Raw genomic sequence first — 27,934 nt, forward strand, 5'->3', positions numbered from 1 at the left:
TTAAACATAGGTTTGTTGTGTGTTTTTTTTTATTGTCATTTTGACTTGCATCTCTCACATGATTAGTGACTTTGAGCATGTTTTCATATGTCTCTTGGCCTTCTGTATGTCCTCTTTTGAAAAGTGTCTATTTAGGTCCTTTGCCCATTTTTTTTATTGGATTGTTTAATCTTCCTTTTGTTAAGTTGAGTTCCCTGTAAATTTTGGAGATTAAACCCTTATCAGAGATAGCATTGGCTTAAACATAGGTCTTTAAAAACAAAACACAACCATTTCTTCCACCTGAAACCTGTACAATTTTGTTAACCAGGTCACCCCAATAAATTCAATAAAAAGGAAAAGATAAGAGTCCCTTCCCCCCAAAAAACATCCTGTTTCTTCTCATTTGAGGGGATGTTTCTCCAAAGGGCCTTGTAGGAGGAAATTTGCTTCCATGTGATTGTGTGGACAGCACACCAAGACAGGAATTCAGAACTGTGACTTCTCCCGTTCGCTTATTGATCCTAGACGAGTCATTTCTCCTTTTATATTTTTTTTTTTTTGCCTTCGGTCAAATGACACACAATCGATAACCCTGCAAACCCTCCCTGAACTGCTCTTGACCCGTGAGATGAAAGCCAGAGCAGCCCATCCCCAGACGCGGGCATGATGACTGGACGTGGGTAGGAAGCTGCCCGGCTTCTGTCGGCTTCTGGACAGAATTCCTGGAGAATGAAGGGGGAGGAGGTGCCGTTTGGGGGTGGGAGTTGAAGGCAAAACCTCCTGCGCCCGCGGAGTCCGGCAGCACCCCGACAATGCGAGCGATTTCTCCCGGCCCATCCCTAGCGACCGCCAGTCCCCGCGGCCTCCTCCCTGCTGCAGGGGACGCGCAGCCTCCGGGCGGGGGGAGGTCGCCCCGGCCCTGGCCCTGCTCTGGTTTCGGCCGCCGCCACTGACGCTCTGAAGGGCCTCAGGTCCGAGGCTGCAGGGGGGGTTCTTCGCAGTGAGAGTCCGGCCCTGACGCCCCTTCCTTCAGGCCTCGGTGGAGCTGCTGGGCCCCAGCAGAGCCTAGAGGACAAGCTCGCTTTAGCCGGAACCTCCATGGGCCCCAGAACCCCCAGGCGGCACTCCTACGCGCGCCAAGCAGGAGCTGGGACGAAGGCGCGGGGGGGGGGGGGGGGGGGGGGGGCGGGGGCGGGGGGGCACGGCGCATGCGCCCCCCGACAGCGCAGGTGCCGGGTCTCCTAACCGCGGGCAGGTCTGCAGGCCGCGCTCGACGGTGCAGCACCGTCCACGGGCGCTCGGAACCTCCAGGAGCCTCGGGGCTGCGACCGCCGCCCGCACGCGGCGCGCACGCTTCCCGAGGACCGCGCCGACGGCAGCGCCGGGCTCCGGACGCGGTGTCCGCGCAGGGCGCACAGCCGGGCTCACCTCCGCTGCCTCGTCCGCGGGGCCGGGGCCTCCGCCGCCGTCCTCTGGGCCGCGCTCCCGCCGCCCCGGGGCCTTGAGGATGGAGACCCCGCGACAAGCGCAGCCTCTCCCCGAGCTCGGCACTGGCAGCGCCTTCGCTCGCGCCCCTACTCAGTGTGGACACGGCCCCCGCGGCCTCCGGCCGCCCGAAGGCCAGGCCCCACGCCGGCCCCACGCGCCCGCGCCCAGGTAGGCGGGAGCCCGCCGGACGCCGCCCAGGAGCGACGCGCGCCTGCGCACAGAGCCCACGCAGCGCAGGGCTCACGGGAGGCTCCGCCCACACGCGGGTCGGGGCCTGCGCGGGAGCCTTCCGGGACCCCCCACCCCCACTTCTCCGCGCCTCCCTTCACCTCGCTCGTCTGGCCCTGGGATGAGGGCCTCCCTCTCGCCGCCAATCGAGGGAAAGACTGGGTCGTAGAGATGAGAATGTAACCAAGTGAGCGCAGCCGCGCAATTTTTTATAACATGAATGAGAAATAAAGGAGGGGGCAAAATTTAAGATGCAATACATGAAAACTGGAAGGAGGTCCAAACGCACATCCACGAAAACAAAAAGAGTATCTGGCACACATTCTCCCAGGGATGGCTGCGCTGAACCGGGAGGTGCGCATCTTTCTGACATTTTTATCAAAGATATTTCTATTGATTTCAGAGAGGAAAGAGAGAGAAAAATCAATGAGAGAGAATCATTGATTGGCTGCCTCCTGCACGCCCCCTACCGGGGATGGAGCCCTGGAGCCCGCAACCCAACCGTGACTTCCTGGCTCATAGGTCGAAGCTCAACCACCGAGCAACACCAGCTGGGCTGCCATAAAGAAAAGAAAAAAGGATCAGGAGGAGCCAGAGAACAGGCCTGGGACAAATGAGCAAAATGGTTATTTTTATGTAACATAAATTTCACCTCCATGTTAAAAAGGGAAGAAGAATCTGCTTGGTGTTCCCAATTTCCTAGAAATGCCTTTAGAAGTACATAAATCTGCCCAGCCTGCGTGGTTCAGTAGTTTAGCATCGACCTATGAACCAGGAGGTCATGGTTTGATTCCCGGTTTGGGCACATGCTTGAGTTTCCGGCTCGAGCCCCAGTGGGGGGCATGCAGGAGGCAGCCCTTCAATGATTCTCTCTCATCATCAATGTTTCTGTCTCTCCCTCTTCCTTCCTCTCTGAAATCAATAAAAATATATTTTAAAAAATAGAGAAATGCAAGCCATTCACCTCTCTGCGAAATGGACAAGATGAAAATAATTGTTGATGTCCTGTGTTGGTGAGGCCACGGACCAAAAGCACTTCCTCACGGCACTGGAGAATATGCTATTGGACTGGAGTTAGCCTTTCCTGGTGGCATGTAGTTACAGCCAAAAATTTAAGCATGCATGCCCTTTGACCCAGAAACATGAACAGTTATATTAAAAATCTGTATGACTGCATAAAGATATATGTGCAAGAACCCACATTCAGCCCTCGATGGTTTGGCTCAGTGGATGGAACATCGGCCTGAGGACCAAAGGGTCCAGGGTTTGATTCCGGTCAAGGGCACGTATCTTGGTTACAGGCTCCTCCCCGGCTCAGGCCCTGGTCTGGGCTCCTTCAAGAGGCAACTAATCGATGTGTTTCTCTCACATCGTTTCTGTCTTTCCCTCTCTCTTCCACTCTCCCTAAAAATCAATGGAAAAATATCCTCGGGTGAGGATTCACACACACACACAGAATCCACATTGCAGCATTGTTCATAATAGTGAGACGTTGGAAACTACCAAGTCCCCATTGACAGAATGGTGACATCAATTGTGATACGTGCATGGAATGAAATGCTGTGATGGTGCAGTTAAAATGAGTGAGGTAGCTCTGTCAGGGCGGAAAGAATGTCATATATGTATTATGTGATAAAACCAAGTTGCAAGCAAATATATCAAGTATGTTCATAGTTTTAAAACATTTCCACGGACATGGAAGCAATGTGCACCCATGCGCCCTGCAGAAGCCATAGCCCCTGGTGGCTGTTTGTGGTATGACTCTTTAGGGCACGACAAGTGTACTTAATGCATTTTTGTACTGTTGGAATTCTTACAACTAGCGTGCATTTTGTAAACAAGAAAAAAAATTAAGTAATGAACAAGGATCATAAAGCTTTATTTAATAAATATAACCAAAAATTTCAAAATGCTTTATTCCATATATAGCCAATTAAAGAAAGGAAAGAAGGGACAGAGGAAATGTATGAGATGATGTGGGTCAGGAGAAAGGGAGGAGGTTGGGGGAACGTGAGTGGTGAGAACAGGAAAGTAACGAGTGTAGGTGGAGGCAAGAGGGGTGCTCAGGGCTCTGACTCTCGAAGTGCCACCTCTCATGGGCATCCATCCTTCCTTGGCAACGATGGGAGATGCTCAACTGACATTCTCGGAATGAATCGGGACTCCAGAAACTCGGAAGTCCTCTCTCAACCAGGAAGGCTGCCTTTTTGTCTATGACCAACAAGATTGAAGCCCCCCCCGCCCCCCACTGAAAACAAAAAACAAAACCTTGGCTGGCCAATGGTAAGCTCCAGCAGGGAATACTTTATCTTTCTGAACAGACTTTAAGATCCTCAAGGCTGTCCTTTGGACTAGGTCTTTTTCATTAAATCTGAAATCTTGGTTCTGTTCTGATGCCCCCAAATCACATTTGAAAACGGAGTTTACTACACAGTTCATATTTTCAAATCCATGGGGAGAGGATGGGAGGGTCAGACCTGGTCTGGGGGACACCATGTGCTGCGAAGTCCATAAATCAGTTCAAAGGTAGGTGCTTAGGGCCCTGGGGGAGGCACCCTTTGCCCCGGCACAGAGCAGGGCACCCTGGATGGTGCTGGGGCCTCTGAGGAGGGGTCTGTGACTCAGGCACATTTCTGGACCACCAGGAGGGGGCCCATGGGAAGGCTGGCCCAAACGACCCTAAACACATGACTGTCCCCATACGGCTGAGTGTATTACAGGACTCTGTGGCAGCTGGGGACTCCCAGCAACACGTGATGGACACAGGCAGCAGGGTCAGAGCTCACCCGGGGCTGGCTCCTCATGGACCAATCCTGGTTTCCTGAAAGAAAAACTCCTAGAAAATGTTTGCGGAAACCACATGGGCCTGAGGCCTCTCAGAGCCTCCCCACGGGCAGCCAGGAGCGGCAACAACACGGAATTCAGTCAGAAAGCTTGTTTCTCGTCTTTATTAAAGCTCGGTCCTCCTGCCCATGGCCCGGAGCAGGGCAGAAGCAGCTGGGGCCAGGAGGGGCACCCATTCCAGGGCCGCGCCAGGAGGAACAGCACGGAGCCAGACCCGTCTCGTGGGGCCAGCCCAAGGTGCCGTGGCCCTGAAGCCCCTTTCCCACAGGGAGGAGAGGCCAGAGGCCAGCACCCCTGCCCTCCTTACACCGCCCCCCACCCCGCCCGGCTAATTCATACCACTGCTGCCCAGGCCTCTCCCCACCCACTGACTACTGGGCCTCCTACTCCCAGCCCCGCAGCTCGGCTGCTGGCTCCAAGGCCACGTCTACACTAAAACAGAAGGAACTAGGTCTAAAAAGGAATGCAGTTGCGACAAAATCTGTTTTCTGGTCCCACTCGCACAGGCCAGAGAGGCGCTAAGGATGGGAGGGGTCTCACATGAGCTGTGCCTCAGCCGGCTGCCCAGTGGTCCTAACGGCCCGCTGGAGGGTGGGGTGCGGGCCAGGTGTGGGCCTTGCATAGTTGGCAGCTTGGTTTGTGTTGAGCCAAGCGTTTGTGCCCACGCCCCCAGAGGTGGCCACCACTGTTTAGACTGTCCGCTCTGCGAGGGGCATCTGAGCAGAAACCGTCTGCTTCCCCTGTGGAGTCAGGAGAAGCGGGGTTAGAGGGACCTGCAGGTGTCTTGGGCCCTGATAGTGGGTGTTGGAATGATCTTGGCACCGACCTCAGTCACCTGACACTGGTTATTACATCTAAGTGAGCCCCGGGCTGGGCGTCGTGTGCCACTGACCCCAGGAGAGATGGCAGTCGGAGGGGTGACGGCTGGGGCCCAGGCCCCGGATCTCTGAGTGAGCCGCCTCGGGGCCGGAGGTGAGCACCAAGGACTCAGAGGAAGGCGGAGAGTGAAGCGACCGGCGGGACTAGCACCTGGCCCACCTTGGTGCTCCAGTGGGGCACCGAGGGCGGGTGATCCCCGAGAATAAGGCTTTAAACTCCCGGGGCCTGCGGACACCCGGGGCCCGCCCGCCCCGGGGCCACAGATTAGGGTTCTGGCTTCCCTCCTCCCCCGATTCTGTGGGCCGTGGAGATGGAAATAAATCAACTTTCTCAGCTGCAGCTCCACCCTGGGGGGTTGGGGGGGGCGGTGGTGTAGGAACGTGGTCCTTCGGAACTGCACGGGCTTCCCCAAGCGCAGCCTTAACTCCTGTTGGTACTTGAGTGACTAGAAGGTCCCTAAGCCTCTCGCTGAAGGCAGAGGACGGCAGGAAACCCACGGAGCAGCCCTGCTTGGCCTCCGAGCCCCTCCCCCGCCCCCCGCCCAAGGGCCTCCCCTCTCGCTGTAAGGCCCGGTTACAGACGCCACGGCCACCTGTTCTGAGGCCCCAAGTCAGACCCCGAGTGAAATAAATACATGGCCTGGCACCCTACCCCTGGCTTCACGGCACCGACCGGGGATGGTGCCATCTTGGTCGGGGTGGCCGCCCGCCCTCGCTTCCTCCGTGTGCGGTCCCACAAGCTGAGCTGTCGGGCGGGAGGGCGAGCCGAGGCCGGGGCTGAGGGTGGGCACCGCACCAGGACTGGGCCCTCAGCCCGGAGGCCAGAGGAGGGGCTGGCGCAGCAGCCGGCACCCTGGCCGCCGGGAGGGCTGGTGGCCTCGGCCTCAGAGGACGCCCTCCCGGTAGGCGCCCGAGGACGCCACGAACGGCGCGGGCTCGGAGCTGAAGCTGGTCCCGCCCGCGAACTCCAGCAGGGTGCTGCCCCGCTCGCCCGGGGGGGGCCGCGCTGGCGCCCGGCGGCCCCTTGGCGGGCGCCTCGGCTGGGGGCGCCGGGGCGGCGGCGGGGCCGGGCGCGCCCGCGTTGCGGTGCGTCTTCATGTGCGTGAGCAGGTGCGAGCTCTGCGAGAAGCGGCGGCCGCAGTTGGCGCAGGCGTAGGGCCGCTCGCCCGTGTGCGTGCGCTGGTGCGTGACCAGCACGGAGCGCTGCGAGAAGCGCTTGCCGCACTCGGGGCACGGGAAGGGCCGCTCGCCCGTGTGGCCGCGCCGGTGCTTGGCCAGGTTGGAGCGCTGCGCGAAGCCGCGGCCGCAGTCGGCGCAGCGGAAGGGCTTCTCGCCCGTGTGCGTGCGCCGGTGCCGCTTGAAGTCCGAGCTGTGGCCGAAGCCCTTGCCGCAGTCCGGGCAGCGGTGCGGCTTCTCCTCCGCGTGCGCCCACTGGTGCCGCGTCAGCGCCGCGCTCTGCCCGAAGCGGCGGCCGCACTCCCCGCACGCGTAGGGCCGCTCGCCCGTGTGCGCGCGCCCGTGCGCGGTCAGGTGGGCCCGCCGGCTGAAGCCCGCGCCGCACACGCCGCACACGAAGGGCTTCTCGCCGGTGTGGCCGCGCACGTGCGCCGCCAGGTGCGAGCCGCGGGCGAAGCGGGCGCCGCACTCGGGGCAGGGGAAGGGCCGCTCGCCCGTGTGCGTGCGCCGGTGGCGCGCCAGGTGCGAGCCGTACACGAAGCTCTTGCCGCAGTCGGCGCAGCGGTGCGGCCGCTCGCCCGCGTGGTAGCGCTGGTGCTTGGCCAGGGCAGCGCGGCGCCCGAACGTCTTGCCGCAGTCGGAGCAGATCCACGGGCTCTCCTCCTCGGGCAGCGCCGCGGGCGCCGGCTCGGCCAGCAGCCCCCCGGCGCCCGGCCCGAACGCCCGCAGCCCCGCGCCGCCGCCCCCGGGCCCGCTGCCCGCGCGGAAAGGGTCGCTGGCCAGCCCGGCGCCCTCCACCAGGGAGAGCCGGGCCCCCAGGGGTCCGGGCAGGGGGCGCCCCTCGGCCGGCAGCCGTTCCCTGAAGTCCGGTAGGCCCAGGACCGGGAAGCCGTCCGGGTGGAGCCAGGACTTGGGATGAACGGGGAAGTGGAAGCCGAGCGGGTGCGAGGAGGAGCCCGCGCCCGCGCCCTCGCCCAGGCCGTTGCCCACCTCCAGGAAGCGCCGGCCCGGCTTGGGGTCCTCCTCGCCCTGGGGGGTGGGCGCCTCCGCGGCCGCCGCAGCCTCTTCTCTCGCCTCTGCCTTGGCCTCTGCGTCCGCCTCACCGGCACCAGGTCCCTCGGGCCCAGCCTCGGCCTCCTCGGGCCCGGCGGCCAACACCGCGTCGCCGGGCTCCCGCCGGGGGCCGTCGCCGCTGGGCTCGGAGCAGCCGCCGCCGCGCCGGTGGCGCTGGAAGTCCGCGCGGAGGCGGAAGGCCTGGCCGCAGTCGGGGCAGCAGTGCGGCCGGTCGGCCGTGTGCACCGCCTGGTGCCGCGCGAGCGCCGAGCTCTGGCTGAAGCTGCGGCCGCAGTGCGGGCACGGGTAGGGCCGCTCGCCCGTGTGCGTGCGCTGGTGCGTGACCAGGTAGGAGCGGCGCCCGAAGCCCGCGCCGCAGAAGGCGCAGCGGTAGGGCCGCTCGCCCGTGTGGATGCGCCGGTGCGTGACCAGGTGCGACTTGTAGACGAAGCGCTTGCCGCAGTCCGGGCACGGGAAGGGCTTCTCGCCCGTGTGCGTGCGCTGGTGGATGGCCAGGTGCGAGCGGTACACGAAGCCCTTGCCGCACTCGTCGCAGCCGAAGGGCTTCACGGCCGCGTGGTAGCGCTGGTGCTTGGCCAGGCGGGACCGGTGCGGGAACACTTTGCCGCACACGTCGCACGTGGTCTCGGGCCGCCCTGCCTGGTCAGCTACTTCGGCTGGGAACGCCCAAGGCGCCAGCAGGTTCACTCCCGGCTCCTGGCCGGGCAGGAAGGGCTTCACCTCCGACCCCTCAGCCAGGGCCCCGAGGCCCCCGGGGTCGAGCCCCCAGCCCTCAGAGGTCTGCCCCGAATCCGAGTCGTCAGGGCCCCACGTCCCGGGCACGTCCCCCACACCATAGGCCGCCGACCACAGCCCAGGGGGCTCGCTCTCCTCCTCGGCCACCTCTGCCAGGAAGTCCTCATCGTCCTCCTCCTCGTGGTCCTCCATGTCGTCGGTCCAGAACCAGGCACCTGCGGGGAATAGGGGAGGCAGGCGAGCTGGGAGGAGCCGGGCCAGGGGCCCTGCGGGCTTTGCTCATGGCTCCTCCCCCTCTGGGCTCCTCTCCACCAGCCTGAGGTTGGCCAGCAACCAGGGGCCCGCCTTGCCCCCCAGCAGAACCAGGAAAGCCTGCCCCGGGCCAAGGGGATCTGGGGCTCTCTGCACGCACCCCAGGAGGCTCTACCAACGGTGCGGGCACAGCCCCAGCTTCCCTGTGAAGCCGTCCCCAGCCTGGCTTTTTCTAAGTGGCTGTGCCTTTGAGAAATGGTCCTTCGTCGGTGGAGACTGAACTGCAAGCCACTTCCCGTCAGGAAGGGCAAGGTGTCCCAAGTTCCGGCTGTCCTGTCCCCCACCTCCCCTCAGCGCAGAGTATAGACCTGGGGCCAGGTGCGCAGGGCTTCCTGGTGTACAGTGGGAGTGCTGGTGGCCTGCACACTGGAGGGAACTGTATTTATGGAGCCAGCGCCCTCACACCGGGAACAGAGGAAGCCCCGCCGCAGGCGAGCCGAGCACCCTGCTTTCTCTGTACACTTCACGCTGTGTCCACTAGGCGTGCACCCTGCTGTAGCCGCCTGCGTGGGAGAGTCTGGCCAGAACCCAAACCTTAGATGTGCCCCAACTTGTCAAGAGGAATAAATTTATGTTCTGCAAGGTTACATCTAGAAACACAGAAACCGCTGGACTAGAGCAGTCAGCATCTGTCCTGCCCACACCCGGCAGTCCTCAACGGGGTCGGATGCACAGAAATGGGGGGGGGCGCAGTTTAGCAGACAGGCTGCAGTTAACTCATCCTGCAGAGTGACCCCAGCATTTAACACTGTGCTTGGATCCTACACCTCAGACTCTGCGGATGGCTGGGGCTGGGGGTGAGGGGTGTGGGAGCATCCCAGGCTCCAAGCTAGGTTCACCCGCACATGGTGGCTCCATCCAGGACCCTCCTGGAACCACGGAGAATGGGGTACAAATAGATCCTGTGACGAGAGACTGGCCAATGCCAGCCCGTGACCCCTTCACCTCCAGGCAGCTTTTCTGTGATTGCCTGTACACGGGACACGTCCCTCTAGGACCAGGGGTTCTCAACCTTCCTAATGCCGGGACCCTTTAATACAGCTCCTCATGTTGTGGTGACCCCCAACCATAAAATTATTTTCGTTGCTACTTCATAACTGTAATTTTGCTACTGTTATGAATCATAATGTAAATATCTAATATGCAGGATCTATTTAGGCGACCCCTGTGAAAGGGTCGTTCAACCCCCAAAGAGGTCGCGACCCACAGGTTGAGAACCGCTGCTCTAAGACCCTCTGGGACAATCACCACTATCCCAGTCCCGTTCTGGAGGCGGCAGCGATGTGTCTGGCTGGCCAGACCTCCTGATTCTGAAGTCGGGACAGACCCCAGGTGAATGGGCTCCTGGGCAGACAGCCCACCTGCCACCCAGTGGAACGTGAGGCCCGAGGCTGAGCCCACACGGGAAGCCAGGCCACCCCCACCGCGGCCAGTTTCCTCAGGTGCCGCTGTTCCACACGCTGTTCTGAGCATAAAGCATGTGAGGAAATACTCTGAAGAACACACTGTCTGTGCTGTTCTGTATTTTTTTATTTTAAAACACGTCTGTGAGTCTATCCAGGCACGTGACTGGCATGAGACATCAGTGACCCTCACTAGACTGGCGTCACTCCAGCCCAAAGCCCAGTGCGCTCCTGTGCAAGGCCTTCCCAAACCTTCCAAAACATTGAGACGCGCAGGCCTCCGCGAGACACCGCACAGAACCCCCCGTCCGACGTCCTCAGAGCGGAAACTACAGGTTTAGTTCACATTCTTCCTTCTCCAGACGAGTGAGGTGAGGCCCAGACAGACTGAGGCCGAGAGAAGCCAGCCCACGAGGCAGGTTCCAGGCCCCCAGAGACCTCTGCCCCCTGAGCTTCCTGTAGAACCTCCCCAAGTCTCCCCGGAGGCCCAGGGCTGCCACCCGGCCAGAGGCCTATCCCTGGGCTTCCCGGGAGAGGAGGGGAGCTCAGAGGGACCCATTATTCAGAGACACCAAACGGATGGAGAAGCCAGAGGACCGGCTCAGGCAGTGCCAGGACCCACAGTCCACTCTGCACCCGTAGCCCCTCTGAGCCGGTCACTTAACAACCGGCCCTCATTTGCAAACAAAACAAGACAAGAAATACCCAGAGACTCCGAGGCCAGGACAGGGGTCCCCTGTAAAGCTGCCTAAAAGGAAACCAGTTTCTCTAGGGACCTCCCAGCCCTCGCCTCTCCGCAGACTGAGGCCTAGAGAAGCCAGCCCACGAGGCAGGTCAGCCTGTGTGGCCGCCCCGTCTCTGCCAATCCCGACCCCACAGCTCAGACCACCAGCACCAGGCCAAGGTGAAGGCCAAAGTCGGGCAAAGCTCCGAGAAGCGGTGTTGGCAGAAACCGCACAAGACTCTGTCTCACGCTCACCTGTATAGACGCCAGTGACAATGTCTCCCTCCTCAGGACGGGGGCTGTCTGGGACCCACGGTTCCTCTCCTTGTTCCAGCCGGAAGATCAGATCCGGCTTGGGGATGGGGTACCCTGGCATGGAGAAAGACAGACAGGCTGTCGCTGTGCCTGAGGCCACCCTCATGCCACACAGCCCTGTCACCTCCAGTCCTCAGTTCCTCTCTCCTCCATCCTCTGAGGACCACCGCCCCCCTCCCCGCCCCTCTGGAAGACCCCACACTCCCCTCTCGAGCCTTGCCCAATACCCTGGCTCTCCTGCCAAGCCCCTCCACACACCTGCGGGGTGCCCACCCTCTCCTCCGTCACCCCTTGAGGCCTGGCATCTCCAGAACATGTCCACCTGGCTCATGGCACTACTGGGCAATACTGGGGCCCCCATGACCCCACCCACCCATCTAGAAGCAGGGTGGTCCATGGGGACCCCCTGGGCGGTGGGCTGGCACCAGCACCCCCTTCTCCAAGACCTCGCGGCTCCAGACAGCTAAGCCCCTGGCAGCCCGCGCACTGGGCTGCCTCCTGGGGACAGAAGGCCCTGCTTACCCAGGGACACCAGGATGCCGTAGTTCGCCTGCATGACTTCCTTGTAGAGGTCCCGCTGCGCAGCAGCCAGCCTTTCCCACTCCTCCAGGGAGAAGTACACAGCCACGTCCTCAAAGGTCACCAGCCCCTGGGGGACAAAGCACCCGGTCACTGCTCCACACGGTCCAGGTGAAGGGCAGGGCCCCCAGGGGAGAGTGAAGATGACCGCAGCAGGATGACCGTGGCTCTGAGACAGGGAACCCAGCGGACAGAGCCCAAGCCCGTCACCAGCAGGCCTGCAGAGCCCGACAGCACAGGGCTTCCTGGCCCGGCCATGGCCCTTCGAGGCAGGGACCCCATTCCCATCCAGAGAGGAGGGGCCCGGGCTCACAGAGGTGAACACCCAGCTCGCATGGGGCAGAGCCAGGATGCACACGGAGGTCAGGGGACGCCGAGGCCCAGGCCTCACGGCTGTGCTGTGTGGCCGCCTCACCCCTCCTACTTCACTGTTTGCCTCAAGCCAGTGGTCACGTCGGCAACGTGAGGGCCCGCACCTGGGTGGACAGGTGGCCCCAGCTGAACCGAGTGTGGGCACAGGAGCCTGATCTGACCGGCTCCGCAGGAAATCAGAGCCCGGACAAGTGACGGGCACTCCGGGGAAGGGGCACAGCCTGACCGGGAGAGCCAGGCCGCTGAGGAGCTGCACAGCGCAGGTGAGTGGGCGGCGGGCAGCACGACCAGGACATTCCAAAGGCCTGGGAAGGGCGGGCCCAGGGGAGTGGAACTGCATCCCTCGGGGCTCAGGATGCCTGGCACTTCCTGCAGCCATGTCCCAGCTCGGCCTGGGCTCGGCCGAGGGCCACAGTGCCCCTGCCACAGGGGCTCCAGGCAGCGGGTGCCAAGCCCCCAAGGAAACCCTGCCTGGTTACTGAGCTCCGAAGGAGAGGGCAGCTCACCTGAGACCCGGCTGTCAGGAAATCCCCCTCCTCGTCCTCCTCCTCCTCCTCCAGATCCTCCTCCCTAAGCACGGCTGGAACCCGGGAGGCCTGCAGAGCTGGGGGGAGAAGTCTCCTAGGGGCGGCTGCCTTTAGCAGGGGCCTCGCCGCCCTGGCCACCTCTGCCCATCCAGCAAGAGAGGCAGGAGCTCCTGGCTGCACCCATTTCAAAGCCTGGGCCCTGGCATTCCAGCTGCAGCTGCAGCTCCAGCCTAAAGGGCCAAAGAGCTCTGCAGGCCGGCCCCCCTCCTACCCCCCCCTTCCCTCCTCCCCTCCCAAGGGCCAGCTCCCTTCTCTCACCCTTTTCCTGCAGAACTGGGGACTTGGCACCACCACGGCTCAGGCGCGCCTGGGTCCCCAACGCTGGACTCCGCTCCTCTGCCACCACCTCCACGTCCTGGTCCTCCTGCAACTCCACCGCCACCTGCTCCACCAGCCATCCTCGCCCTGGCCGCGACCCGGTGGCCTCCGACTCCTCCACCACCTCCACCATGTCCTCGTCTTCCTCTTCTTCCACCTCGATCTCCTCCTCCTCGAGCTCCTCCGCCTCTTCCCCCTTCTCCTCTTCCTCCTCTTCCTCCTGCTCAGGACTGCATTCCGACCCGTCCTCCGCCCGCTCCGGCTGGGCAGCCGGGGAGCCCGGAGCCGTGTGCAGGGCTGCCATCTTCTGGGGAGGAAGCCTCAGCGCGGCCTGAAACACAGCCTGGCGGTGAGGAGCCGCCCCCGCGCCCTGGGAGGGAGGCAGGCGCTGTACCCCTACGGCACAGTAATGGTCAGAGACAGGAGGACTCCACGCAGCTCCTCCCAGGGCCCAGGCCCAGGCCGGGCTCACGAGCACCCAGGCGCCACCTGTCCCGGCCCTCACGCTCTTCCCGCGGCCTCCAACCCCATTCTAGCTTCAGGATCACTGACCAAGGTCACAGGAGAAGAGCTACACCCAGGAGGCCCCCAGCCTCCAGCTTCTCCCAGAGCCACCTCCGCTCCACAGCCCTCTGGTGTGAAGGTGCCTGAATGTAGAAGCGTGAGCTGGTGTCCCCGCAGCCACCTCCGGGAGGCCAGCGCCCGGGGCAGTGAGAACACCAGCGTGTTTCCCAACTGCCACCCACCTCCGGCTCAGAGGAGGGCTTTTCTCACCCAGACCTCAGGCTGCACATTCAGGCTGAGCCCGGACACCATGCCAAGATGCCAAGCCCGACAGAGCTGCCTCCTGCCGGCCCCGCCCAGAGCTGACTCCCACAGCCACAGCCGGGCCAGTGTCCAGGGCCTCGCACTCAGAGAGCTCCAGGCTCTGGGACACACCGACCCCACGCTCGCTGCCTCAGCACCTGGGCGCACGCCAGCCCCTCTCCCTGGAACCCCCTCCCCCTCTTCCTGGCTCAGATGCCTGAGGCAGCCCCCGGGCCGTCCCACACGGTGCCCTGGCCTTTCCCGCGGCACCCATGATTTTACACTCACAGGGAACTGTCTGCTCACTGCCCGTCTCCCGGGACAGTCACCCCTAAGAGGGCAGACGTTCCCCCTGCTCACCGCTGAACGCCCCACGCCAGACACAGAGAGAGCTCAAACGTTTACTGAAGACATGACTCTGAGGTCTAGTCAACGTGGTGAACGTGAAACTTTAAAAACTCGGTGTTTTGGCAGCACTGTCCCCTTCCAGACCTGACGGGCCACTGGCGAGGGTCCCACCCAGAGGTTCGGCTCGAAGCCCCTTCTCTCGAGAAGCGACCAGAGAAGGGGAAGGCCCAGCAGCACGGAGGTCGGAGGTCGGAGGTCGGCGGTCACCCTGCAGGTGGGACCGGGGCCCAGCACAGCCCGACACCCATATGCCTCGACCCAGCATCCAGAACAGAACGGTTCTGGAAAATGGACCTCGGTACCTGGAGCACTGCGTTCACTCGGCGCCCCAAGGCCGGATGCGTGCTGGGCATGCTCCGCAGACCTGCGCTGGCCTTCCTCTCTGCCAGCGGCCAGCCACCGACTCCCGCTGCTCACTCCCCACATCCAGCGCCAGGGCCGCAGCCACAGAGGGTCCGGGAAGCAGCAGCATCAACACAAACCCTGTCACCCCGGGCCTGACTCCCGCGGGAGCCCTGCACCCCAGGATACAGTGCTGCAAACTATTAGAACTGGGGTGACAAAATGCCCTCCATGGGGGGCAGGGAGGACCCCCAGGACAGAGAGAAGTGGCCGAGTTCGAAACCGTGAGAAATGCTGCACAGAAGTGGAAAGAGACCCAGAGGAGAAGGGGAGTGTGGGTGCCCGGATCCCAGCCTCCAGGCGCCTTCCAGGTTCTCTCTCCTCCAGGGAAGCCTTCCTTCCCCACGACCAGGTGCTCACTGCCTGGCCACGGGTGTGGGTGCCCTGCTCTCCTGGGTTCGGGGGTGCAGGTGTATCCACGGACCATCAGGCTCCCTCACCACGCAGGCCACTCCCCCGACCTGCCCGCACTTGTTGAAACAAACAACTGCCAAGGCCTCCTGCACACCTCCCTGCCCGCCCATCGGGTCCCCCCGGCCAGCCCCTCTCCAGCCTCTGCGGCCACAGGGGGCAGCGCAGACCCCATCCCGCCCGGCGCTGGCTGCCCGCGGGCCTCCATTTGCAGACCAGGCTCTGAGCGGCCCCGGGTCAGGCCAAGCCCCTCCATCCTCCCGGGGCTCGGGGGTCTGGTCCTCCCACCGGCCATGGCGGTGACAGCCCCTCCCAGATGGGTGTGTCCCGGGGGTGGCCCAGCCCCACGCCCCCGCCCCGCGCGGCGCGATCACCCCCCGGGAGTCGTGCGTGTCCCCCCAGCCCGCCCCCTCCGCGCTGCCCTCCCCACAGGCCCTGGGGTCGGAGCCGCCCCAGCGCGCAGGCCCGAGCGGGGGCGCAGGTCCCAGCGGCGTGGGCGCGGCCCCCTAAGGCCCCCGGCGCGCCCTCCCACCGCCAGGCGCAGGCCCAGGTCCTGGGGCCCCAGCGCCACGGCCTCCCGCCGCCGCCCGGACCGGCGTGGAGGGGCGGCCCGGCCCCCGCTCGGCCCCCGCTCGGCCCCCGCCCGGCCCCGGCCGGAACCCCCGCCGCACCTGCCGCGCCGCCGCCCGCCGCCCACTCACCGCGCGCGCCGGGCGCCGGGCCTGCGCGCCCCGCGCTACACAAAGTGACGGCCCGGGAGCTGCGCGGCGGCGGCGCGTGGGCACCGGAAGTCCCGCCGTCGGCCCCGCCCCGCCCGCGCCCACGGGGGGGAACTTCCGGTCACGCGGGGTCGAGCGCGACTCCCGGAGGGGGCGTGAGTGGAGCGAGAGGAAGCGCCCCGGCCACGGCGCTCAGCCCGGACCCGCGGGGAGCTTGCGAGCACCGCGACCGCGCACCGCCCGCCGCGGTCCCGCGCGGACCCTGCAGACTCTGCACCGCCCTCGAGACCCCCGCCCCCCGCAGACCCCGGAGGGAGCCCCGCCTGTCCTGTGACCCCGCACCCGAGGCCACGACCCACCCCTGGGGACCCACCGCTGCCGGAGCCTGCAGCTCAGAGCGCACCCCTCCCCGAGCTCACTCCACCAGGACCCGGGAGCCCGCTGAATGCCCGGCCCCCCGGCCACGCAGGAGGGGCACCCCCCCCCCAGGACCGGGCTGTGGAGGCGTCCCCCGCCCCCCGCGCGCCCTCAGGCCTGGCCGTGGCCGTGGGCGGGGCGTCCCTTGCAGGTGGTGGCCGATGGCGACTATAGCGGGTGGATGGGAGCCCACAGCCCGGCCTCCGGGGCCCGGGACGGGAACACTGAGGCGGGGGCGGGGGTGGGGGCGTCCTGAATGGAGGAGGAAGGTTACTCAGGGCCCGGGCAGCTGGACAAATGCAAGAAGGGCCTTGGACAGAGAGGGGCCCTTGGTCAGCACCACGGGGAGGGCCCGCCTCGGGGGAGGGCGGGGTTCTCAGCGGCGGGTGGCCGGGCGCTGGGATTCGGGGCGGGAGAGGGCGGGAGGGGACTCCGGCTGTCCGTCCACTCGCAGCCTCTCCAAACCTGTCTCAGCCCCGGGAGGCAGCTGAGGGCTGGGGGGGGGGGGGGGGGGCGCGCTCTGGCACCCACAGAGGGGGGCCTCCCCCCGCCCGGCCACAGCGCCAGCAGCAGTGGCGTGGGCCCCCTTCCCACGCGCGTTCTTCTGTCTTCTGTTGTGGCCCCGGCGTGGGACTGTGCGGGGCAGGCTCCCTCCAGAACCTCAGCTCCGGCTGTGAGCTCAAGCCCGCACAGGGCTGGACTGCTCCGAGGGGTGCAGCCCCCCACAAAGCCTCGACTTCCCCAACCCAGAGCACCAGCCTGCCCTCCGACCCCATCTCTCTCCTCACGATGATTGGCTCCGGCTGCTTTAAACATGTCTTAAAATGAATAACTAACACTTAAAAGTGGAGGATCTCGTATGAAATGATTGAAAAATCCTAAGTTCTGCCAACACAGACCCCCCCCCCCCCCCCCCCGGCCCCGTGCAGGGCATGGTCAGAGGCCTGCGGAGTGAGAGCCTACCGTCTCGCCTCCCACCGGGCCCACTGCCGAGTGGCACCCTGCCTGGCCCTGTGCGTCTCCACCTGCACCGAGCACCCCATCCAGGGCTGGGGGAGGCGAGCCTGAAAGGGACGGGGTCAAGTGGGGTCGGCAGTGGGGAATTTCACTTTTTTGAGGCTAAAATAACCACAGACATGAAAGCTCCCGTCCAGTGGCTCGGGCCTCATTCCCACCGAGCAGAGGGCGGCCTTGCCCACTGTGCTCCCTGGCACACCTGGCTCCTGGCGTCACCGGTGGGTGGGGAGGGACACGCCTAACTGCCCTGGGACACGCTGGCCGTGGTGGACTGGGGGTCCTCCGTGTGGCTGCCTCGCTCAGTGTCCTGCTGGCCAAGCTTGGAGACTCTGCCTGCCACAGGGGTTTCTGTGTTAGGAATAATTGGGAATCGAGAAGGGATCTGATGCATTTTTATTGATTTCAGAGAGGAAGGGAGAGGGAGAGAGAAAGAAATATCAGTGATAAGAAATCATGGATCGGCTGCCCCTGCACTCCCTGCACTAGGAATGGAGACCACAACCCGGACATGTGCCCTGACCGGGAATTGAACTGTGACCTCCTGGTTCATAGGTCAATGCTCCACCACGAGCCACACCGGCTGGGCTAGTGCCACTCTTTGGCACAATGGGCTGGGGCGAGATGTGCCTGTCCTGCCAATTGCCTGCCTCTTCGAGGAGCAGCTGATGAGCCGAAGACAGGAGCATAGAGGAAGGACCCAGCCCACTGAGGCCTCTGCCAACACGAGGTGCCGAGGAGAGGGAGGGCGAGCGGGCCTGGATCGGTGGGTCTGCCCTCCACCCAGCTGCTCACAAAAGGGGAGCAGACTGGCAGTGTAGCCCCGGGGCAAGGCCTGCCCAGGGCCTGTGTACCCCAAAAGGGAAGGAAGCGGCAAGAACAAGAACAGACGCACCCTGGACGCTGCCACTTGGCCCCGCCAGCATCTGACCTGTTAGCAGCTCTCTTCCCTGGGGGGCTGGCAGCGGACTGGGCCCGGGGCAGGGGGGGCAGCAGCATCCAGGCCAGAGTCAGCCTCAGCTCCAGCTCCTCCTGCAAGGCTGCAAGGCCACACCTGGGCTGGGCTGGGGCGGGGGGAGCAGTGAGGCACACACTGAGAGCCATGGGCCAGGGGCCGAGGGAAGCAGAGGTGAAGTGACAGTCCAGCCCGGCATGAGAGAGCTGGAGCCTGGCATGCAGTGGGGCAGGGAGGCCGGGCCTGGGCAGGAGCCTGGAGGAGGGGTGTTTGGGGCAAGTCTGAGGGGCCAGGCCTTCCCATAGCCAGAGCCTCACACCTCGGCGGGGACCCGTTGTCAACAATCAGCCACCAAAGGCATCAGGCAGGGCGTCGGGTGGAGATTTCCCAAGATGGCCAGTGTCCAGGTAGATGGCAGGGAGCTGTCCAAAGGCTGCCGAGGTGACCCAGCTGGAAAGTGACATGGTTTCAAGATGACCAAGTGTCACTGTTCAGGCTGCTGTAACACAGATAGCTTAGACGGGGCGGCTGGAACAACAACCATTTCTCTCTCGTGGCTCTGGAGTCTGGGGACCCCCAGGCCAAGGTGCAGGCAGGTTGGGTGCCTGGTGAGGACCACGTCCCGGTTCAGAGCTGGACCTCGCTGTGTTCCTCTGCGGTGGGAAGAACAGGTGCTTTTATGAGGGCGCTAATCCGTTCAGGAGGGCCCCACCCTCGTGGCTTAATCACCTTCCACAGGCCCCGCCTCCTAATGCCGTCACCTTGAGGGTCAGGATTTCAACATACAAATGTAAGGTAGACGGGGACAGTCAGTCTGTAACACAAGGTGACAGAGTGAAGCTGGGGACATGGGAACTGTTTGGGGGAACCTGACCAACCCTGGTTCTGTGAACCTTGACCCATTGTGAAGGGCGCTGCCCAGCACCCTTCCAGAGAGAGCACCTCCTGCCCACCCCCATCGAGGGGCCCAGACCTGCCCAGGCCTGGAGTGTGTCCTAGCTTCCTGCCGGCATGCAGGGCAGGCTGGGAGAGAGGCCACCTGGGGCAGGGAGAGGGCTAGGCTGGGGTTGCCAGAGGGCAGAAAGGAGGTGCAGGCGGAGATGACAGGAGTGCCCAGCAAACAGAGACAGAGGGTCAGGTCCAGGCCCCTGCAATGAAGCAGAGAACCAAGCAGGGGCAGGGTCTGGACGGCAGACAGAGGAGGGATGGTGTGCGTGCCTGTGTGTGTGTGTGTGTGTGTGTGTGTGGTGTGTGTGTGTGTGTGTGTGGTGTGTGTGTGTGTGTGTGTGTGGTGTGTGTGTGTGTGTGTGTGTGGTGTGTGTGCGTGCCTGTGTGTGTGTGTGTGTGTGTGTGTGTGTGGTGTGTGTGTGTGTGGTGTGTGTGTGTGTGTGGTGTGTGTGTGTGTGTGTGGTGTGTGTGTCTGTGTGTGTGTGGTGTGTGTGTGTGTGTGTGTGGTGTGTGTGTGTGTCTGTGTGTGGGGGGGGGGTGTGTGCGCGCGCTTGTGTGTGTGTGGGGTGGGGGGTGTCTGTGAGAGACAGATTCTCAGCTTGACCAAACTTTTAGTCTGAGCCTCATCGCAATGAGGCCCCCACTTTTGGGCGTCCGTGTCTGTCTTCTCATCACCCAGTTTTAGCAAAAATCCTGTCAAGTCAGTCCGGCCAGAATCCCGCCCGGATATCTGATTGCCTTTCATACCTGACCACAGTGCTCACCCTGGAGTCCCCCAGTTGGGTGACTGCTCCCCAGGCCTGCCTCCAGCAAGAATCCCGCCAGGTCTGTTCCACCAGAACCCCCCACCGCTGTGCTTCTCCCCCCTTAGGAATTCTCCACCCGCCAGCTCCCCCACACCCTGCTCCTCGGCGTAAACCCCCACCTGGCCTTGCCGGATTCTCTCCTGAGGCCTCTTTCCCCGATGGCACCGGGTGGGGGATACAGTGCTCTCACCACTTTCCTGCCTCACTGCACGGGTCTCCTCATGACGGCGCCCTGCACGCTCCCACGCTGGGCACATGGGGCCTGGGTGGGGACACCAGTCACCACCCCTCTGTGCCAGGCTCTTTGCCAGCCCCCTACCCGTTTGAGAGCCCAGGAGGAGCCCAGGAGGGCTTCCTATAGGAGGGGACATCTGAGGGCCACGTGGGGTGAGCTCTGTCCAGCTCAGGCCAGCCCGCCAGGCAGTGCTCACCCCAGGGTGTCGGGGCAGAGGGAGGCGCCTCCACCAGAGTCCTGGACGTGAGTCCCACACGCCCCCGAGGCCTCGTGCCTGCCAGGTCCGTGTCCCAGCTGGCGAGCCACAGGAAGGCTGACACCCAGACAGGGCTTCACGACAATGGCGGGGGGCTGACAGCCTCCTCACCCCCGTCCCCACCCCCCCGGCACGCACCATGGCGGGCAGCGCTGAAACGCACCTGATGCTGCCGGTGAGCTGTTGCATGAGCACATTTCCATATGCCTCCCCAGGCGGTTCAGACACGTAACAGGGACAGGGAAACTGTAGTAACTGGGAGGGACCAAGTCGAGGCTTGTCCTCAGGAGATGCCAAAATGGCCTCTTCAAGCGCCTCCCCTCGGTCCCCAGCTCTCCCCTCGGTCCCCAGCTCTCCCCTCGGTCCCCAGCTCTCCCCACCGTCCCCAGCTCTCCCCTCGGTCCCCAGCTCTCCCCTCGGTCCCCAGCTCTCCCCTCGGTCCTCAGCTCTCCCATGAGGGTTTCACTGAGTAAGCCCACCCCTAGCCCAGGGCTCCAGCTGGAAGGAAGGGTCTGGGTGAGGAGCTCCTGACGTCTAGGGCAACCAGGAAATGTTTTACAAAACTCAGAAGCAAGCCCTAGCCAGTGTGGCTCAATGGATAGAGCGTCGGCCTGCGGAACAAAGGGTCCAGGGTTTGATTCTGGTCAAGGGCACGTACCTTGGTAGCAGGCTCTCATCCCTGGTCGGGGTGCATGCAGGAGGCAACCGATCAATATGTTTCTCTCACACCGATGTTTCTGTCTTTCCCTCTTCCTAAAAATCAATGGAAAAACATCCTCAGGTGAGGATTAAAAAAAAAATTTCAGAGGTAAATACACAGACAGGACAATGCGTTTCTCCACTTGTTTATTTTCTGTTTCTCACCTACCAACACGTTTGTGGAACGTAGCAGGTTGCGTTAGTAAAGGAGACGCCGGGAGGAAAGAGGGCAGGACGCACGCAGCCACAGGTAGGACAGGACGCCAGGAGCAGGCAGCGCTGGGGGCAGCAGTGGGGGGCAGCCTCCCCACCCGCCTGCCCCCCACCGACATCAGCGACCCCCAGATGATTCTGTAAATGTAAAGGGCATTTTTGGTGTCTCAGTCCTTGTCCCCTACATTCTCCCTGGACCCCCAATGATGAGGCAGGTCTGCTCAGGCCAGCCCCCTGCACAGCCTGGCCCAGGAGACCCCGTGCCCCAGGGCCCTAACCCCAACCTCAGTTGCTGGACAAAAGTCTGAGAAGCCTAGAGCTACAGGCCTGCAGGGAAAGGGGGGAATCCCAGAGCTCTTTCCAGGGGGATCACGCCCTTGGACCTTGGACAGCTCTCCCAGAATGCCCTCTGCTTCAGCCATAGGCTTCTATTCAAGAGGGCGCTGCCCATCCTGTGTGGCTCAGTGGTTGAGCACTGGCCATTAACCAGGTCACAGTTCCATTCCCGGTCAGGGCACATGCCCGGTTTGCAGGCTCCATCCCCAGTAGGGGGCGTGCAAGAGGCAGCCGCTGATCAATGATTCTCCTCTTTGAAGCTCTATCCCTTTCTCCCCCTCCCTTCCTCTCTGAAATCAATAAAAACATTGTTTTTATTTTCAAAAGAGGACGCGGGGACACACAGCAGAGGCTACAGCTTCCCTTCCACGCTGGCGAGGAGCGGTGGCCCTGGAGGGAAGGCTCCACCTCCCACCCAGAGCAGGACTTCCTGGCATTTGCACATTGGCCCAGCGCGCACTCCGACCCTGTGTTCAAGAACACACACGCTGAAGCCGGGGTTCTAGCCACCCTGACGAATTTCACTGGAGAAAGTATTTTCAGGGCACACGCCACTGAGAACTTTGTCGCGCCATGATCCGCCTTCTGCTGGTGCAGACAAGTGGCTGTTCTCCTCTATTTCCTCGAAATAATTTTCACCGGATCAAGTCCTTTTCACGTGCCTTTTACCGGGTATGTTTGATCCCCTGGTTAGTGTTCGATCCGTGCCCACTGTCACCAACGGTCCCATGGGCCCCTGAAAGTTTTCTCGGGTGGCTCTCATCTCAGAATCCAATGTGCCCAGGGTGGCACGTTGGCGGCCTTCGGTACCCAGTGCGACGTGTGCCTGTGTGTGTGCTGACGTGCAACATCTGTGCGGTGCCAGACACGCTGGCTTCTCGCGCGGAGCGTTTCTGAGGGTGAATGTGTCCCACCCTTTTCCACGCGCGATTCGAGGATACCCCAAAGGGCCCCGGAGCGGGGCCAAGACGTCCCACTCAGAGGAGCCGGCTCCTCCCTTCACGGAGCCTTGCCCCCGCCCGCCGCCGAGCGCGTGGAGCGGAGCAGCCCCAGGCCCCGCGCGCGTCCCGCCCCGTGCAGCTGGCGCTCGTGGCGGCGGATCTGCACCTTGTGGCGGAAGCGCTCGCCGCAGTCCTCGCACGCGTAGGGCCGCTCGCCCGAGTGCGTGCGCCGGTGGCGCAGCAGGTTGGACGAGACGCTGAAGCGCTTGCCGCAGTCGCCGCAGGCGTAGGGCCGCTCGCCCGTGTGCGTGCGCTGGTGCTGCACCAGGGCCGAGCTCTCGCTGAAGCGCTTGGCGCAGTAGGAGCAGGCGTAGGGCTTCTCGCCCGTGTGGATGCGCTGGTGCGTCACCAGGTTCGAGTGCTGCGAGAAGCCCTTGCCGCACTCGCCGCAGCGGTGCGGCCGCTCGCCCGTGTGCGTGGCCTGGTGCCGCACCAGGTCGGTGCTGCGGCTGAAGCCCTTGCCGCACTCGCCGCAGATGGTCGGCCGATCCCGGGCGCGCCGCCGGCGCCGCTGCCGGGCTGGTGTCAGGGCGGCGCTACCCGCGGGGCCTGAGATGGGCACCACGGCCAACGGCGGTGGGGCCACGGCCGGCGGTGGCAGTGGTGGTGGTGGCGGCAGTGGCGGCGGTGGTGGCGGGGGCCACGGCTGGCGGGGCCACGGCTGGCAGGGCCACGGCTGGCAGGGCCACGGCTGGAGGCGGCGGGGCTACAGCTGATGGCGGTAGGGCCACGGCTGGTGCCAGCGGGGCCACAGCTGGTGTCGGTAGGGCTACAGCTGATGGCGGCAGGGCCACGGCTGGTGGCAGTGGGGCCATAGCTGGTGGCAGCGGGGCCACAGCTGGCGGCAGCGGGCCCACGGCCGGCAGCACCATGAGCTCCTGCAGCACCACGTAGCCCGGGGGCCCCACCATGACAGGTCCCGAGGCGCCAGGTCCCGAAGCCGGGCCTGCCCCCGCAGTGGGCACCAGCTCCAGCTGCAGCTCAGGTTGCACGGGGGTCAGCTCCAGCTGCATCTCCTGCTGCTGCTCCAGCTGCTGTTGCTGCTGCAGGTGCTGCTCCAGCTGCCGCAGCTGCTCCTGCAGTTTGAGCTGCAGCTGCCGCTGTTCTTGTTGTCGCTCCAGTTCCTGCTGCCGCTCCAGCTCCTGCTGCCGCTGGACCTCCTGCCGCTGCTGCTCCAGTTCCTGCTCCGACTCCATGTCCACTGGCATGAGCTCCAGCTCCACCTCCTCCTCCTCCTCTGGCTCCAGTGGACGGCGCTGCAGCTGCTGCTGTTGCAACTGTTCTTGCTGCTGCAGCAACAGCTGCTGCTGTAACTGTTGTTGTTGCAACATCTGCTGCTGTAACTGTTGTTGCTGCAGCAGGTGCTGGTGTAACTGTTGCTGTTGCAACAGCTGCCGCTGTAACTGTTCCTGCTGCTGCTGCAACAGCTGCTGCTGCTGTAACAGCTGCTGCTGCTGTAACTGCTGCTGTTGCTGCTGCAACAGCTGCTGCTGCAGCTGTGCCTGTATCTGCGACTGTCCGTGCTTCTGCTGCTGCTGCTGCAGCTGTGCCTGTATCTGTGACTGTCCTTGCTTCTGCTGCTGCTGCTGCAGCTGTGCCTGTATCTGTGACTGTCCGTGCTTCTGCTGCTGCTGCTGCAGCTGTGCCTGCTGTCCTAACCGTTCCTGCTGTTGCTCCAACGGCTGCTGCTCTTGTCCTTGCTGTGCTGGTAACTCTTCCTGCTGTTGCACCAGCTGTAGTTGTGGCTTCAGGGGCTCAGGTGGCACACACCGGGGCTCTTCCTGGAGTCCTCGCTGTGGCGGCGGCTGTTCCTGCGGTGGCTCTGGCCCTTGCTGCTCCGGCACCTGTTGCACCAGTGGCAGCTGTGACTTTGGTCGTGGATGCTGCCGGGGTTGGTGCTTTTCTTGTCGTTCCTGCAGCTGTTCTTGTCCATTCTGCTGCTGCGGTGGCTGCAGTGCTGATCGGCGTCCCGATGGCTGGTTTTGTGGCCGCGGCTGTCGTTGCTGTTCTTGCTGCGGCTGTTGTTGCAGCTCTGGCTGCGGTTGTAACCGCTGTGGTTGCAGCTCCTGCTGTGCTGGCTGGGCCTCCTTGGTGCTCTTGCTGACCCGCTTTGGGGCTTTGATGACTGGCCGTGGTGGGCTGCTCCTCTCCGGAGCCTCTTCCTCCTGGCTCTCACTCCCACCACTGCCACCTGGAGGGGACATGGCAGGAATTCAGGAAAGCTCTAGAGCCGCGGTTCTCAACCTGTGGGTCGCGAACCCTTTGGGGGTTGAACGACCCTTTCACAGGGGTCACCTAAGACCATCGGAAAACACATATATAATTACATACTGTTTTTGTGATTAATCACTATGTTTTAATTATGTTCAATTTGTAACAATGAAATTGGGGGTCACCACAACATGAGGAATTGTATTAAAGGGTCACGGCATTAGGAAGGCTGAGAACCACTGCTCTAGAGGCAGCTCTCTGGTCCAGACCCTCAGGAAGTACCCAAAAGTACTGGATCCGTGACAATGGCAGCATGGCAGAAACTGAAATGCCCAGAGGTGAGGGTTGACTTAAAAATGCACCCAAGCCCTGGCCCGTTTGGCTCAGTGGATAGAGCGTCAGCCTGTGGACTGAGGGGTCCTGGGTTTGATTCCAGTCAAGGGCACAAACCCAAGTTGTGGGCTCCATCCCCTGTAGGGGATGTGCAGGAGGCAGCCGATCAATGATTCTCTCTCATCATTGATGTTTCTATCTCTCCCTCTCCCTTCCTCTCTGAAATCAATAAAAATATATATTTTTTAAAAATGTACCTCAAAGACTGAAAGTCACATCACTCTGGACCCTAGTCCCTGCCCCTTCTCTGGGCTGCTCCCCACTCCCCATAGGCTCCATGCTTGGGGGTTGGCAGTGACACCACATGGGTGCCCGGGCTCCCCACCATTTCCCAAGAAACCCTGGTGCCTAGTCATCACCCGTGGGAATCAGTGAGCCAGCCACACTGCACTCTGACCTCGGTTAGGGTCACACCTGAAAGGAATGAAACTTGCTTTCTCTGTAAATAGGAAGGAATTTCTGTAAAGCTGCCTGGAAGTGCTACCACAAGTGGTTTCTACAAGAAACTAAAGTTCCAGCAAAAACATGAGGTTCCAGTGGGAAGTCCTGAGTCCCGAGGGCTCCCCTCCGCCCTGACTCTGAGTTAGCAGCTGTCCAGCCACCTGCAGGCGCAGCGCCCTTGTCTGTAAACGGCTTAAGGATGCCCACCCTGCCAGCTTCCCGCGGGAAGCAGGACGCGCCCTGGCACGTGGAAGATGCCTGAAGAGTCCCTCGTCCTGTGGGCGGGGAACTAGTTTGCAAACTCACAGCCAGTTTGGAAATGTCAAGGCTACAACCAGCTCCCCCTGAAACAGCCTAAAGACCGGAAGTGCCTGAGGCTGGGGCTTTGGAAGGGAAAGGACGCACTCAGCCCCACGTGAACATGGGGACCGGCCAGTTCCTTAACCTCCGAGTGTCTCCACCGAGGAGACAAACCCTCTCCCGGGAGCCTGAGAGCGGAGAGGACAGACGCACAGCCCGGCGTGGAGCGAGCGGAGAGGAAGCCCTGCTGACCAGGGCCCACTCCAGCCGGTCCACCCCCTGCACTGCGCCCCCCAGGCAGGGCCTCCCTGTGAGCCCCCTACTGGGCTGTCAGAGACCTAAGAGGCCTTCTCCATCCCCGAGTCTGCCCTCACCATCACATGTTCATTTTCGTAATGGGAAGCAGAGGTTTGATTTATAAAATTTTGCTTTCTGGTCACTTTCCCAGGAAGATACCGATTTAATGAAACCAAGAAATAATTTCCTTCTAGGAAACGATTCCTAATAACCAGGGGGCACCCTTCCAGACAGTACGCTGCCCGCCGCCCTCAAGGCCCCTCTCCCAGCCCAGCAGCGCGGGGCTGGGCGCCTGAGGACCCCCAGCCCCTCACCTGAGGGGGTGTCAGGCCCCGGGCCCCCATCTTCCAGACACCGGGGCTCCAGCGCGAAGGTCTTGGGCGCCGGCCCCAGCTCCATCCTGGCGGTCAGACGGAGACTCCCGGGAGCCGGCTGTGCTGAGAGGAAGGAAGGAAGCCGTCAGGGGGCAGTGGTGCTGTGAGCCCCAGCCCCGGCACTGACTGCCAGGGAACCCCCAGATCGGAGTCAGACCCCAGAGCCGCAGCTCCACCCCTGTTGAAAGGAGGTTGGTGCCGTCCACAGCTGGAAAAGGGAGGTGCGGGCAGCAAGGGCTCAGCACAGAGGTCGGCGGTCCTTCCCCCCTGATGTTTGCAGGAGCTCACAGGCCGGGCCTCGTGCCTGGGACAGCCCTGCCCAGCTCCTCCCAGGGAGGAGAGGGGAGGGGCAGGGAGGGGAGGGGAGGCGGGTGGGAACCGGACCCCCACAGGGACGGGGAGCTGAGGTCCCAGAGGGACCTGTGGGAAGTTTGCAGGAAACACTTGTCCAGCTCACGTGCCCTGCCCTGCTCAAAGCCCTGACAACTCTCTTCACTCTCTGGTCTCCTGCCTCTGACCGGATTCACCCGGGGTCCCCAGGTGACCAGAGGCCATGAGTCCAGGCCACCTGTGTCCTGGTGCCGGCTCAGCTCCACGGAAGGCAGCTTCCAGAGCTACCAGCCGTGGCGGGCCAGCTGCCCCTGGCCCTGCGCGTCGGGCTCCTGAGGTCTGGGGGGTTCTTGCCTCTGGGAGTCCTCCCCGCTGTGCAGAGGGGTCCCCACATCCAGTCCTCCCTCCCCTGGATCAGGATGAGCCCAGGTCCAATAGCCTTTTGGAGCCCAAGCCCTCTTAGCCGAACGCTCCGAAGAGAAGCGCCGGGCTCGCCCCGCTGGCCTCCCCGGCCTCACCTGGTGCGGCATTTCCTGCTTCTCCCGCGGCCTGCACGGCCTGCGCGGGGAGGTGTGGTCAGCCGCGCGGGGAGGTGGGGAGCCTTCAGCCGGCTCCTTCCCGAGGCGCCTCCATCCGGGAGCCGGGGAGGCGCAAGGGCGCCCGGGCGCCTTTCTGGGCACCGGGGAGGGTCGGCCGCTGTCAGGGCTGCCGAGGTCGCCCTGGGCCGAAGGAAGGGGCAGCGCTGAGTTCAAGAGCAGAAGTTGGTGTCGGCTCCCTGGGGCGGGGCGGGAGGAGACAGCCTGGACCCAGCGCCGGCTCAGGGCTGGCCCGGCGGGACCCTCGCGCGCGCCACGGCTCCGAGCTCCGGGGCGGACCAGGCGGGGTGGCCGGGCTGAGGTCGGCAGGGGCCGGGCGACACCGGTCTCGGCTCAGCCCGGGGCAGTCC

The 27,934-nt window shown here is 63.2% G+C and overlaps 2 protein-coding genes across 2 annotated transcripts; both read right to left on the reverse strand.

The window, feature by feature from the left end:
* Nucleotides 1–6,215: 6,215 nt before the first annotated feature.
* Nucleotides 6,216–13,346, reverse strand: ZNF316 (zinc finger protein 316). Its single transcript, XM_070414321.1, is given in 6 exon segments — nucleotides 6,216–6,415; nucleotides 6,417–8,620; nucleotides 11,100–11,213; nucleotides 11,682–11,808; nucleotides 12,617–12,714; nucleotides 12,956–13,346. Coding segments are annotated over 6 exon segments (3,018 nt in total). The 5' UTR covers nucleotides 13,320–13,346; the 3' UTR covers nucleotides 6,216–6,304.
* Nucleotides 13,347–21,235: 7,889 nt separating this feature from the next.
* Nucleotides 21,236–27,804, reverse strand: ZNF853 (zinc finger protein 853). Its single transcript, XM_070417060.1, has 5 exons — nucleotides 27,507–27,804; nucleotides 26,599–26,716; nucleotides 24,522–24,833; nucleotides 23,496–24,398; nucleotides 21,236–23,218 (listed from the first exon to the last, which is right to left on the reverse strand). Exons 1-5 carry the CDS (start codon nucleotides 27,516–27,518, stop codon nucleotides 22,641–22,643), a joined length of 1,923 nt encoding a protein of 640 aa, XP_070273161.1. The 5' UTR covers nucleotides 27,519–27,804; the 3' UTR covers nucleotides 21,236–22,640.
* Between the last annotated feature and the right edge of the window lie 130 nt (nucleotides 27,805–27,934).

This window comes from Myotis yumanensis, unplaced genomic scaffold (assembly GCF_028538775.1).
Source record: "Myotis yumanensis isolate MYYU_CA2020_CCGP unplaced genomic scaffold, mMyoYum1.0.hap1 SCAF_5, whole genome shotgun sequence".
In the NCBI taxonomy this organism is placed as follows: Eukaryota; Metazoa; Chordata; class Mammalia; order Chiroptera; family Vespertilionidae; genus Myotis; species Myotis yumanensis.